This window comes from Salvelinus alpinus, chromosome 9 (assembly GCF_045679555.1).
Source record: "Salvelinus alpinus chromosome 9, SLU_Salpinus.1, whole genome shotgun sequence".
In the NCBI taxonomy this organism is placed as follows: Eukaryota; Metazoa; Chordata; class Actinopteri; order Salmoniformes; family Salmonidae; genus Salvelinus; species Salvelinus alpinus.
Genome location: NC_092094.1, coordinates 86,111,378 through 86,125,964, shown reverse-complemented (window position 1 = coordinate 86,125,964; position 14,587 = coordinate 86,111,378). Strand labels below are relative to the sequence as shown.

At 43.4% G+C, this 14,587-nt stretch overlaps 1 protein-coding gene across 3 annotated transcripts; it reads right to left on the bottom strand.

Annotated features, from left to right (window-relative positions):
* Window positions 1-90: 90 nt before the first annotated feature.
* Window positions 91-14,273, bottom strand: LOC139530881 (proline-rich membrane anchor 1-like). 3 transcript variants are annotated; one of them, XM_071327649.1, is made up of 5 exons: window positions 13,231-14,273; window positions 11,911-12,052; window positions 7,063-7,189; window positions 2,155-2,209; window positions 91-1,969 (listed from the first exon to the last, which is right to left on the bottom strand). In XM_071327649.1, the coding sequence occupies exons 1-5, from the start codon at window positions 13,510-13,512 to the stop codon at window positions 1,958-1,960; spliced, it is 618 nt and encodes a 205-aa protein (XP_071183750.1). In that variant the 5' UTR covers window positions 13,513-14,273; the 3' UTR covers window positions 91-1,957. The 3 variants fall into 3 exon arrangements, with proteins under 3 accessions (XP_071183750.1, XP_071183748.1, XP_071183749.1); XM_071327647.1 differs by having other exon boundaries at window positions 91-2,209; window positions 13,231-14,269; XM_071327648.1 differs by having other exon boundaries at window positions 91-2,209; window positions 7,063-7,186; window positions 13,231-14,269.
* Window positions 14,274-14,587: the final 314 nt, after the last annotated feature.

Here is a 14,587-nt window from a genome sequence, read left to right as displayed (position 1 = left end):
TGGCTTTATCAATGTTGTACTGTACGCCATTCAATTAAACCATGTTCTAATTTTGTCTCTCCTTTTGATGCTTATGTGATAAGACTATAGGCCTGTCATTCTGTTCACTTTTATTTACAACTGAAAAAGTCAGCAATTAAATCAACTGAATGAACATTATCGATGTATACATGGGACTCTATGTATCCTTTTGGTATATAATGCATCAATTGTGCAATAACTTTCATTGCCAAATATACATGAATGGCTTGCTCCATAAACATGATAACATTGATTTAATTCTAATTGGTAGCACATTGTTTAATTTCTACTATGTATAAACATATTTTCTGTTACACTGTACATGTAATTAACAGTCCAGAAGGCAGATATTTTTAAATATCAATATTTACATTCATGCATCCAAGGTTATTTCCCTCAATGTACAGTATTAGCGACGTATCTTCAGTTTCTGGGTACATTATAGGTAAGATATGCTAATTCCTATGCATTTCACAATGCAAGGTCTGTGTTTACAAAATTCAACAGTAATGGAACATTTTCAGAGATACTGCCAGCCATACATGTATTGTGCTCTCTCTCACGCACACAACACGCACTAATATACAAATTAACTGCAGCTATGCCAACACGCAGCGTAATAATTGAGTGATGCTTTAAATCAACTGTGCACTGTTTATTGCAGAAGGATGTTGGGGATGCCTGCGAGTGTGAGTGCACTGAGTCACATGTTCCTTTTGTGGCCATCCTCTCTGCAATTTGATATCCAGATTAGCCTATGTTTGGAATCCCGTCCTCCACCAATCAGCATGTCAGTCCTGGGATCATGTGCACTGTTTCTATAGTGATGGGTTCTCTCCTTGCTGGGAGGTGGAACAATTAAGACTGTAAAAATCACATCAGAACACGGCAAAGGGCTTCCCACTGTCCCCCACTACCTCCCCCTGACTGTCTAACCAGTGAGATGTGACAACACAAAATGTAATACCATGTTAGTCTTGTGATAAAGAATTGAGGGGTAGAATAAGCTGCTAAAAGCATGGTCAGAAAACACACATTCACAATCTCGCATCACAGAAATCCCCATCATATTCGCGGAAGTCACAGGGGAACACAGAAAGGCATATCAAACAGCAAGAGATGAACAATTGATAGCCAAAACTCTTTGCAGATGTGTTTTCTGCATCAGTGTCTGTAGCAAATTAAAAGTGGGCTTGAAGCGTCAGACCATTAAAATGAATGATATGATTACTAAATAATTCATATGAAAAGAAAACATTTCAAATCATTAAACTGACTGAATTAAACAATAATGACATACATACGCAGACAAATGAATGAATAAATACAGTAAATAAATAAATGAACAAATTAGATAAGTAGATCAAGTTTGTCCTCAGGCTGTTCTCAGTTGTGTTGTTGGTATGGAACATAGGAACTGACTTGATCTTGTTGTTTTACTTCCCACTTGGTATGACCTGTAAATGTATGTTTTAATTGCATAGTCAGATGAGCACTATACATCTCAAACCACAGCAAGAACCTGCAACTGTGCCAGTATAACACAAATTCTGCTTTAATAAATTAAAAAGAAAAATGGTCAGATGAGAATAGATGAGACAGCCCGACCGCAGAATTCTTTTTTGCATTTTCCATAAAAACTGCGTGCACATTTTGTTCTTGATCTGGTCCTCCGCAACCTCCTATCCCATCGCAGTGCTTCAGTGTCTGTTCCTACATTGAAGTTGTCTGTAAGAAGTGTGGAGCTGTGTAGATTGACAGATTAGCAGTCAACCATTCCCCTGTCAATGACACTTCATGTCGACAATCTGCTGTTCAGTCTGGTGTAGAACTTCTCAATTCACTTTTTTACTCATTCTCTGAATCCACTTCCATGTTTAGTTTTTCTCTCTCTCTGGTTCTCGCTACTCTCCTTTATCTGGATGTTGTCTTTCATTCAGGCAACATGCTAGGAGAGAAGGAAAGGTGTTTATGCATTTTTAACAGGTCAACCCCCTGTTGCGTTCTAGGTAATAGGAGTTTTAGGTAGGATAGGGTGGATAGTGGGGGTGATGGTGATGTCACTTCCTCTTTCTGTCAGTGGACAGTCTACACCACAGTGTTGTTTGGGCCCATGGCCTTCTTGTTACGTACACTCATGGCATACTCCCCACGACTTGTCCCGTTCTCCTCTTTCCTTAGTGGTTTCCTGCAAACAGACACAATTTATGTCAGGACAGTAAAGGGGCTTTAGTCAATTTCAGGAAAAACATAAATCATTCTACTAAAGCCTGTGTCTGGTCACCTACGGAGAGGTTGGATTCCATAGGCTATTGTGTTTGGAAGCACTGGTCAGCCATGCTCTCTAATAAGCTGAACATTAAAAGGTCACATTACTCTCAGAGCCATGAAAGTAAAGACGAGATACAAATCAAACAGAAGAGTTGGATGTGGCATTTAGACACACTCTCCATTGATGGTGGATTATATGTTGTTTTACCTCAGAAGAGCTTGTTATGTATACATTGGACACAGAAGAAATACTGCTCGGGTTTCAATTCAAACCCACCCTAATACAGTAATACTCTATGTGAGATTCTCTAACTCTGGTTATGCTGTAATGCTACCTTTTCTGTGATTTAGATACACTCTCCATTGATGGTGGTGAGCCATATTCTGGATAAAAACAAGCCGAAGCACATGATCCTCCACTGTAATTGGTCTGTGAAAAGCAGTATCCTTCAACACAAGACCTTTTCATGCATCCCTCAGTGCTTTTGTGGTTATTATATTTGTCCAGTGTACTGTGTCTTCTATGCCGACCCCTTCAGCTGCTCCCCTCTGTCCAGGCTTATATAACCCAGAGACAGATCTGAATACAGTCAGTACAGTCATTGTCCCACTCAATACTGTACACAGCCTTCAGTGGCACAGGGGACCCTTAAGCTACATCTCAGGTCAGTGTCTCCTTCCCTCTCTTCTTAAAGCCACAGCTGGCTAGTCTTACCTGGCAGACAGTCATTCTCAGTTTAATCCACAAATGCTATGTCCACAACAAACCTTTTTCATTTTTGCATTTATATATTGTATATTGTTTTTTTGTGGTATGGTTTTTATATATAAGCCCTTGGGCTTCCAACCGCACCTGCACACCGTATTTTTTTTTTTAAAAGAGAAAAAAGATGTATTGTTGTTTATCACTTAGTTCTGTTGGTGCAAATAAACTAAACAAATCATCAACAACAAATGCTATGTCTTCTTGTAAAAAGAGCATGTTTAATCTCCATGGTTAATGTTCTGTGTTAATGTCTCTGAACCCATTCCCTCTTTCCAGTACTAACTTAGAAACACTTAACTTGGAGTCACTCATTAGTATAACTGAATAGTCACTAATGAGTACTCAGTAGCTTCCTTACTAGCTTCCTGTCTGGGGGTGACCGTTGGCTTCCTAAATCTCAGGCAAGGTTACCCATCACACGAGACAGTGATAGTGACTCAGTGCACTTCCTGTGCTTTCTGTAAATGTGTCCTGTAGTGCCGGACGGTGGTGGTGGTGATGGCTAGACAGAAGCCAGCCCTGGTGATAAACAGACGCTGTGTTCTCCCTCTGGGACAACCTGCTTGGGAGAGGAAACTCCTGGGTCCAAGTGTACCAATGCATCCTGCTGGGACATGATTTGCTACTGCTGGGGTGTATGTGTGTGCGTGCATGCATGTGTTCGTGATTGGAGGTAGCTAGGGGAGATGGGATACACCAGACTTCGCCACTGCAGTCTCCACAGACCACTAAAGAGGTGTTTTAACATTCTCAAAAGGCACTGACCTAGTCTCTAGTCAATGATCAATGTTTTTCTAGCAGGCCACCATAGAGGGCAGGGTGTTTGGGCCTCACAGCAACCTCTCCCCAGGCCTTCAATAATAGATGTCATGCTGTTGACACGTGGCAGGTGGCTACACAACACTTCACAGGTCAGATTCATATTTCATATCAAAGCTGTGCAATCGCAGCACACATCAGTTTGAAGTTTGGGGAAGGGATAATGTTGAGGTTGGGACATGTGTTGAGCTGTTTACAGTTATTCTCATCCCATCAGGATATTAGAGGAACAATCTACTGTTCATAGACCCCTCACATAGTGGTTTTCACTTTTCACTGTTTTGAAAGTGGTTGTGGTAATTAAATATCATAAAACCATAATAGATAACATACTATGTAATATATTTATTACAGATACAGCTTCCTCATTAAATCTTTCCCTAACTGAATGGTTATGGTGGATTTACCCTGAACACAAACTGTCCTGATTTATCCTCCTTGTTGGACAGAAATCCCCGAGGAGCAAGTAGTTGAGAAAACCCGGAACAGATTCATTAGTATGTTATCTTGTTGTGGTGTTTAGACTTCCTGCATTGCTGACAACATGGACTGCAGCATCATGTCGGCGGTTTGGATAGCACCGCACTGTCACACAGCGTGGCTGAATCTTCCTCTCTATGCTCACTAACAGCAGCTCCCCTGACGCTACAAACCTAATTCAATTGAATGGAATGGGTTTCGTCCAACCTCATTCACTCTGGCAGATGACTGGCGGAATAAGATTATGAGACAAAAAAACAAAAGGCCGAATGTCTGCAGCCCGAGCTAAGGGACGGCCGGGGCTTACAGAGATAGCTCCTCTAGAGTCTGTGCTGCTGGGGCCTTGGGAAAGCCCTGACCACTGAGGGGCCGGAAGGGCTATATATAACAGGCTCTGTTTTTCTCACTGACAAACCCACTATCACATTGTTATTGACAAAGACATCCAATTACTGCGGTTTCACAGCTTTGGTAGACAACATCCGTATCTGTTCCTGTATCTTTCCTCTATCTGTCTGTTTCTCTCTCACACTCAGCCAGAGAGGATGCATGATTATAGCACCAGTGACAATTTTCAAATCAATATTTTCTATTTTTAATTTCCTCAGTTTCCTCAGACTGCTTTTTCATTGGCTCAGGACTAATGAGTATTCAATGTGGGCAATCAGACTGGACCTTAGAGAGTTTTTCCCTCCTCACTCAGTCAGAGGGGATGGAGGCTTGGTGTTTCACATATTCTGCAGTCACAGAGCCCACTTCCATCAGAGCTTCAGGACACGACCTGCTTGCATGTATAAAAGATGTGGCCTGCGACTGAATGACTGCGCAAATTAATTCATAAATAATGACTTGGGTTTGAGGCTACAGCGGCCCATATTGCAACAACACTTTCCTGCCATCGCTGCATTAAAAAAGGTGCCCCTTGGCGACAGAGGGGGCTGGAGAATTGCCATAATGAATTCCTGAGCCAACCGCCCATTAGTTCCACTGCCTGACTTTGCCTGTTTGTCGTTTGAGAAAAGTAGAAATATAATCCTGAGGAAAGACATATGTAGCATCCACTCTTTACACAGTTTTATGATTAACAATTTGATGTCTTCAAACAATGTGCAGAAACGTATCTACAGCTGTGTCTGTATGCATTTCTTTGCGCACATTCATATCTTCTTTAGTAACACTGTCTGTTAGCATGTGTTTGTGTGTTTATCATGCGTGACTGTGTCCAGCACCTTGCTCAGTATATGTGTGTTTTTAAGTGTCTGAACGCGTGTGTCTGGGTGCCTGTGTGACACACTGTGCTGCCTGAATGTCAGACAGGGAATTGGGTCTTGGTTGTGCTGCAGGCTAAAACCCCACATGGCCTTTCCTTTGATGAACCAATCGAAACAGTACACATCTTCTCTATGGCGAGAGGGACAGGGGTCATGGGCTTTCTCCGGTAACCCATCTTGCCTTTACTTTCACAAACATTCAGCTGGTAGTCTAAAAAGCTCTGTACAATTACACAATTGAAAAATCCGCCCACTCCGAGAAATAGAACACGCCGGAACGGCTCATAGGAGCAGGAGCCTATCTCCTGTTTCTGTAGCGTGAGGCAACTTGATGTACAAGTACATCCCCTAGACAGGACGCTAGTCTATCGCAGGGCCTTACCCACAATCCATCTCCTTAATGCTTAACGTCAAGTTAACAAACAGATCACTGACCATTTCGAATCCCACCGACCTTCTCCGCTATGCAATCTGGTTTCCGAGCTGGTCATGGGTGCACCTCAGCCACGATCAAGGTCGTAAACGATATCATAACCGCCATCGATAAGAGACAATACTGTGCAGTTGAGCTGCTATAAGTATTTGCTAGGTAAAGTCCCGCCTTATCTCAGCTCACTGGTCACCATAGCAGCACCCACCCATAGCAAGCGCTCCAGCAGGTATATTTCACTGGTCACCCCCAAAGCCAATTCCTCCTTTGGCCGCCTTTTCTTCCAGTTCTCTGCTGCCAATGACTGGAACAAACTGCAAAAATCACTGAAGCTAGAGACTCATATCTCCCTCACTAACTTTAAGCACCAGCTGTCAGAGCAGCTCACAGATCACTGCACCTGTACATAGCCCATCTGTAAATAGCCCATCCAACTACCTCATCCCCATACTGTTATTTATTTTGCTCCTTTGCACCCCAGTATCTCTACTTGCACACTCATCTTCTGCACATGTATCACTCTAGTGTTTAATTGCTATATTGTAATTTTCTTGCCACTATGGCCTATTTACTGTGTTGTTGTTTGTGTTGCACTGCTTTGCTTTATCTTGGCCAGGTCGCAGTTGTAAATGAGAACTTGTTCTCAACTAGCCTACCTGGTTAAATAAAGGTGAAATAAAAAATAAATAAAATTTAAAAAAATGCTGAATGATGATCATTTGGTTATTCCCTGTAAAATTATAAATATACATTTCAATCTGACTTCCTTCATGGTGATAGCTGCATTGTGTAACATTATGTATGACAAACAGTACAGTATTGATGAGTGACAGTGTAATGACTCTTACAGTGTAAATTACAGTGTAATGACCTATTCCATTTCCCTGACCTTTGAACTCCCTTTGACCCAACATACTTTTTTGTGTATTCTGAATGGATGTAGGCTATAAGAATGTCACTACAGTCTCTTCCATGCCAATCGCGTTGACAGCTAACCAACATACCTCTTTATGGCCTTGTAGCAGATGATCATGGCTGAAAGGAGGAAAACAGCTGAGGCACAGCCCACTGTCCCAAGCACTATGATCTCCATCCACCACGGCCTCAACAGGGGCAGAGGGGACTCAACTACTGGGAGGGAAGAGAAGAGGGGGAGGACAGGGGGTAAAGAGAGAGGGGGAGGACAGGGGGTAAAGAGAGGGGGGGAGGACAGAGGGTAAAGAGAGGGGGGGGGCAGGGGGTAAAGAGAGGGGGGAGGACAGGGGGTAAAGAGAGAGGGGGAGGACAGGGGGTAAAGAGAGAGGGGGAGGACAGGGGGTAAAGAGAGAGGGGGAGGACAGGGGGTAAAGAGAGGGGGGGGGCAGGGGGTAAAGAGAGGGGGGGGGGCAGGGGGTAAAGAGAGGGGGGAGGACAGGGGGTAAAGAGAGAGGGGGGGGACAGGGGGTAAAGAGAGAGGGGGGGGACAGGGGGTAAAGAGAGAGGGGGAGGACAGGGGGTAAAGAGAGAGGGGGATGGACAGGGGGTAAAGAGAGGGGGATGGACAGGGGGTAAAGAGAGAGGGGGAGGACAGGGGGTAAAGAGAGAGGGGGAGGACAGGGGGTAAAGAGAGGGGGGGGCAGGGGGTAAAGAGAGAGGGGGAGGACAGGGGGTAAAGAGAGAGGGGGAGGACAGGGGGTAAAGAGAGGGGGGAGGACAGGGGGTAAAGAGAGAGGGGGAGGACAGGGGGTAAAGAGAGAGGGGGAGGACAGGGGGTAAAGAGAGAGGGGGAGGACAGGGGGTAAAGAGAGAGGGGGATGGACAGGGGGTAAAGAGAGAGGGGGATGGACAGGGGGTAAAGAGAGAGGGGGATGGACAGGGGGTAAAGAGAGAGGGGGATGGACAGGGGGTAAAGAGAGAGGGGGAGGACAGGGGGTAAAGAGAGAGGGGGAGGACAGGGGGTAAAGAGAGAGGGGGAGGACAGGGGGTAAAGAGAGAGGGGGAGGACAGGGGGTAAAGAGAGAGGGGGGGACAGGGGGTAAAGAGAGAGGGGGAGGACAGGGGGTAAAGAGAGAGGGGGGGACAGGGGGTAAAGAGAGAGGGGGAGGACAGGGGGTAAAGAGAGAGGGGGATGGACAAAGGGAGAAAAAGACACAGTAGTTTCATTTTTCAAACATCATTAGCATTCTAACAGCATCAGCACTTGGCCGCTTATCGAGATTAGGTTATCATGCAAACTGCTTTAGCCTAGATACTGTGTTTGTTCTATGTATTACATCATAACTGCTTCATAGACAGCCATTATAGCTTACGATAGCATGATGAAAGCTCATCATTAATGCAGCTCAACCACCGTCCATGTTGTAAATCAACTTGCTGAATAAAAATGTATTGATTCTCAGAAACCTTGTATTACTATATCATTAAGTGCGGAAGACGCATTTCAGTTGAATGCATTCAGTTATTACACCATTATTACACCACACCATTACACCATAAAGCTCTGGATCTGATTTGCTTCCTAAATCTGGGTAGCAGGGTGGTGCTCACCTGTTCTAAGGTTCAATGTTCAGAGATATCTAACCCTGCTCCATGAATCATTTAAAATGCAGTCAGTCTTTATTACAAAAGCACTCCGTGTCCAAACGGATTTCACCTGCAGGAGCACTATGTTCTGGTCACATTATGTCTGACTGAGGGTAGAAACATGTACAAGGAGCCATGCCAGGGACATTGTATTACACTCAGTGCAGCTTAGCAACTTACAGTATCAAGAGTGTTCTCTCTCTCTCCATGGAGACCGATTTGAACTATGTGGCACTAACAATACTGCTCATTTTGACAGGAGGGAGGTTCCCAGCAATAAGCATGTCTCATTCTGTCAGAGAGGGGATATATTTGATTATATCTAAGTATGAATGTGGCTGTATTCTGGGTATAATAATCTAGATCAGGGATGGGCAACTTGATTTACATTTGTAGGAACTCAGTCAGTCTCAACTTACTGTTGAGAGTTAGAATACAAAAGGTGCAATTTCGATATTTGGTAGTGTATCAGCAGTTTCTCTCTTGTTATGTCAGTCACCGACAGTCACTCAATTAACCCATGTCAGCTAACATTTCTTATATTGGTAAGTTAGTTTAGCCAGCTATCTAAAATTGTAGTAATCATGGTCAAATTACTGACCGAGGGGCCCCCATGGATTTTGTTAGTCACTCTCATACAGATATCATATTAAGAACTGCAAACATTTCTCCCCACTTTATGGCAAAATGTTTAGGATTGCAGGAAATTAACTCTAAAACATATATTTTCTCTCTCTGCTGTACTCCATGTGTAACTCTGTGTTGTCTGTTCACACTGCTATGCTTTATCTTGGCCAGGTCGCAGTTGCAAATGAGAACTTGTTCTCAACTAGCCTACCTGGTTAAATAAAGGTGAAATAAAAAATAAAAAAATAAATAAAAAAGGGCGGCCACTAAAATGTTTTGTTCACACAATTTCACTTAGGGCCCCCAAAAGGTCAGGGCTGGCTTTGACTGCATGTGTGGGTATGGATGTGGGTACGTAGGCCCGCAAGCCACTGCGGCCGCTCATGATGAGTTCAGATTTTTTGTGGCCCCCACCTCCATCAAAGTTGCCCATCCCTGATCTAGGTTTACCATCCAGTAACAGAGAGAAATGCAATAATCACATACCCATGTATTTGGAGTATAGTTATGTTGTGAATGAGAGGGAGGTATTGACTCCATGGTAACACATAACCCTTAGTAATGCTGTGGAATATTCCAACACTGCATATTTATCCAGAGCAAATGACAAGGCACGTTTCTCCCCAGTACACCACGTCATGAGTCACTATGAAGGTAAAATCTCCTCTTTGCCCAACTTCGGTTTTAATCCTACGTTTTGTCAACGGATTTAATTCAGTCAGGGGTAAGGATCTACTTCCTTGTGATAAACCTCTCTCCTTTGAAAGGTCTTCTGAGCCATTTTTAGAGCACAGAGTCTTACTCAACACTGCCAATTTCCCTTATTTGAAACTTTTTGTAGATACAGTCTCTCTCATTGTCCCACTTTCATGCATACTTCATGCATATTCATGTATTATTTTGGAACCTCTGAAAACTCCAATCAGCTCCCTTATGCATCTGGCACATACCAAAACAAACAGATTTTATAGCAGCAATGATTACAGTTAAATCATTTAGAAAAGGAGTACGCCTTTCATTTATTCAGAAAACTCTCATTAAGGCCAGATGATACATGCTTTGCCTCCCTCCCAATACATAAACAACATAAATAAGGGCCTACTTCCAAACCTACCATAGGCTATTATAAAAAGCTGCTATTTTCAAAATTTACTCTAAAAATGAATACTTATTTTGCTGGGGCCAAGAGGTTTTCCTTTGCAGTTGTAATGGTTCTCTTCTTGTCAAACCACATAACAAACACAGACCGACATGCTGCAATGTACAGTCAGAGAATCTCATAAAATGATTCTGAGAATCTTCCATGCAGAGGCCTTGACAGCAGTCACACACACAGAGGTCTATAACCAAAGAAATAGAATAACATACATACAGACCGTAGATAACTCTCTAGATTCAGAAAAAGGGAATTACAATATGGTGAGAAGATACACAACCAATACTAGACTGTAGACCAAGTTTGCAGAAAACACCCAGTGGAAGAGTCCTGCGGTCATGATGGACATTGTGGACTCATAAATCAACAGGTGGCAGATAGGTCAGGTAAGTTAGAGACACAGTGGTCAATTAAAGCCCTATCTATATATTCATAGATGCCTCACGTGGTGATGCAGAATGAAAAGAGGCTGAGTTGAGTTGACCAAATCTGAGTTGACCAAACAGAGGAAATAATTTAAGCTGATTGATTGAACCCGTTCCACTGCTGTCTGTCGAGCATCTGATGAAAGAGTGCTCCTCCTTACTCTCAGCATGAAGTCTTCTGGCTGACTGATTTTTAACAGTCTCAGTTGTGACCTGGGATGACTGCACCAGCAATGCCTGTCCCATATTTCATAGCTTCTCATTACAGTATTCATGACAACATACAAATCATATCAACTGTCATATTAACAAACTATCCTCCTTTCCACCATCGCAATGTCATACACTGATTCATATAGTTGATACAACTACTTTGTCAATGACAGGAATGTCACAGTTTCAGATTGGATACATATCTCATCATTAATTAAGCACTGAAGTATGTTGAAGGAGACATGGAGACCAGTAAGGAAAGAAAACTGCGTGACAACAGACACACACACGCACGCACACCCAGTGCCCCCGGCTCGACTTTAAAACACAGACGGGACTGCCGGGATAGTTCATTAGTCCCCTTATCTGTATCAAACCCCTAATTGAATGAAATCATCTGCTTTTTAAATCAGGGGGTCCCTCCAGGGGAAAACCAACCACTGAGCCTGGCAGCCCAGCAGGCAGAGATTTCACATAAAACTAGGAACTCCCCAAGGTCAAGCCAAGCATAAATTAGCCCTTTGTTCAGCTGTCAACATTCTGCCGGCTCTATCACACACTTGTAGTCTTCTCATAAAAGCCTTTCTACATCAACACACAACACACTCTTCCACTACCTGGTTTTAAATTATTCTCCCCCTAAGCCCCTGGCTCTTTTCTGAGAGGAGATATACTTTATTCCACTATAGATGCTGTACTATAGATGCACTGTACTGCAACGTGCTAGCAAGACATTTAAAGTGAAACGGTTTAGGTAGATACAGGCACTGGCAGTGAGACAGTTGTGAGTGAAACAGGTGACAGTGAGACAGGAGAGTGAGACAGCAGAGGCTGGTTGATGTGGTGTGAGCAGGTGTGTTGAGCCTTACCTGTGGCCAACTGTAGCCGTGGGGGAGGTGGGGGAGGAGGCGGGGGAGGAAGGGGAGGGTAGCTTCTACACTGGCATGCCAGCTGGCAGTGTTCGCTCACTTTCTCAGTTACAGTCTGCGAGCATGACCTCTGGAGTTCACCCTTATGGACAGAGACAGACAGAGAGAGACAGACAGAGAGAGACAGACAGACAGACAGAGACAGACAGACAGACAGACAGACAGACAGACAGACAGACAGACAGACAGACAGACAGACAGACAGACAGACAGACAGACAGACAGACAGACAGACAGACAGACAGACAGAGAGAGAGAGAGAGACAGACAGAGAGAGAGACAGAGAGACAGAGCGAGCAAGAAGAGAGAGAAATAGTTTGACTATTCATTATGCATTCAAAATTAACTTTCGTTATCCACCCCCAAAAGGCATATTTCAGAATAAGTCAGCTTTTTTATCAGTAAAAAAGGAGCGCGAGATGAGAGCTTAGAATGTTAATATACTGTAGCATAGCCTACCTGCTGCAATATGCACTGAGTACTTGTATCAGTGTATATAATGACCTGGACCATCAGTGCTTGGGCATCAGCAAACTAGATCATCATGGTTTGTGGTTTGGAAACAATAGTACCCAAGATCCTATCCATCTACTATATTGCTTCCCCAGAAGCTGCATTCATAGACATAAAGGATGGTATCATGTCTACGGCTGCAACCCTCTCCCTCAGAGAAACCACCCACCAACAGAGTGGGCAGCAGGCTGCCCCTGAGGAGTGTGTGTGGGTGGACTTGGAAACTCGAACAAATCATATTACACATGAACCCTGGCAACATCCCGCGCCTGCATAGCGGCTCACTGCTCTCTGTAGGCAGTATCACGGGCCAGGGGTTAGAATACTCATCCTCAACATAACATTCCAGATGGGAATCTATAACTCCCTCTGTGCTACTTTCCAGGAGTCTACCGTGTTCAGCCTGTGTGTGTGTGCGTTCCAATCACCAATAAATAGCCTACTTCACATGAAAACATTGCAACAATTGACTGGGAATTACAGCTGCTTACCACTAAAAACGTATTATAGTTGATGCAATAGTGTGAGGGTGCAGAAAGGAACCAGGCACCTCAATAAACATGGCATTGTGTGTTTAAAAACGTATATATTTGATATTACGTTAAAAAAAAGGTGACGAGCAGTTCACTCAACCAGGATCAATAGCCAGTATTATCAAAAACACAATACAGCTCCACTTAGATGTGTAATAACTCGCCATGCGTAAAATTACAAGAGCGTGTAGGCGCGCACGAACACCATACCTACCTGGCATGAGAGTAAAACCAACGAGATAATGCAATGACCGAAGAGAAGAGGCCAAAAACTTAAAGTAAATGGTATTAGATCTTGGACCAGCATTCCTCCTGCGCTCTTCTCGAAGACACTAGACAGCGTAGCGAGTAAACAAGCACGGTATGCATAAGATTTGACCGTTTGGGAAATTCTCATCCACCCTATCCAAGTCTGCGGCGATATCTGTGACTGGCGTCTCCAGAAATACTTTATGCCATATTCATTTTGCTCTTTAATTTCCGTTGTCGGTGGCATATGACAGACAAGGAACGCAAGTGACCAAGCAATCCCAATATATAAAGTTATTTCTCTGGGCACTCAAACGTAATCCGAATCACGGCGCTATAGGTCGATGTCCAGCGCTGCGAATCCAACCGATGCTCCCTTACTCGGTGTGATGTGAGAGCGGTAGACCGGCCATAGGCTACCATACAGTCTTGCTTGTCAACATGCATGTGTGCAAATACTCAAGCCATCGAAGTTGAAGCAAACGAAGAAGAAATATCCTTACACTTATTGTCCAATACAACTCTCCAAAATAGCTGTAGCCCCTTTACACATTTCCTCAACTTATTTACTAAATATTACTTAAAGGCTATTTACAAATATGTGCAACTCTGGAGAGCAGAGCAAAGGGTTAAACCGATGCATCCCTCTGCCTAAAGACTATAGATTAGGCGGGGAGCCTCACCGTACCATCGCGCATCCAGTGGAGTGCCCTTCCAGTGCAGTCATATTTGACTGCAAGTAGGCTATTCTCGAATCGCACGAACGGTAGGAAAAGTTAAACAGACAAGAGACGTTTACCGAGACATGTAGGTCGAAATGTCCAGTATGCAAGACGAATTATATGTTACTAAAATCCGTGACACTCCATTTAGTATGTGACATGTTAGGTTACATTATTTGACCCGTTTAGTTACGTTCGATAAAACAGTAGGTTATTTAAACGAACCTTTAGCCTAACTTTAAACCCTAACCCAGCTAGTGTAAGCGACCTAACTCTTTTAGCATTAGCAACCTAGCCACCTAGCTAATGTTAGCCACAACAAATTGGAATTCATAACACATCATATGTATTGCAAATTCGTAACATATTGTACGCATTCAATCAAATCAAATTGTATTGGTAACATGCTTTGTAAAGAGCAGGTGTAGACTAACAGTGAAATGCTTACGGTCATTCCTAACAATGCAGAGAGAGAGAAAAAAGAGAAATAATAGACAAATAATAACAGGAGGAATAAATACACATTGAGTAATGATAACTAGGCTATATACGCAGGGTACCAGTACCAAGTCGATTTATAGGGATACGAGGTAATTGAGG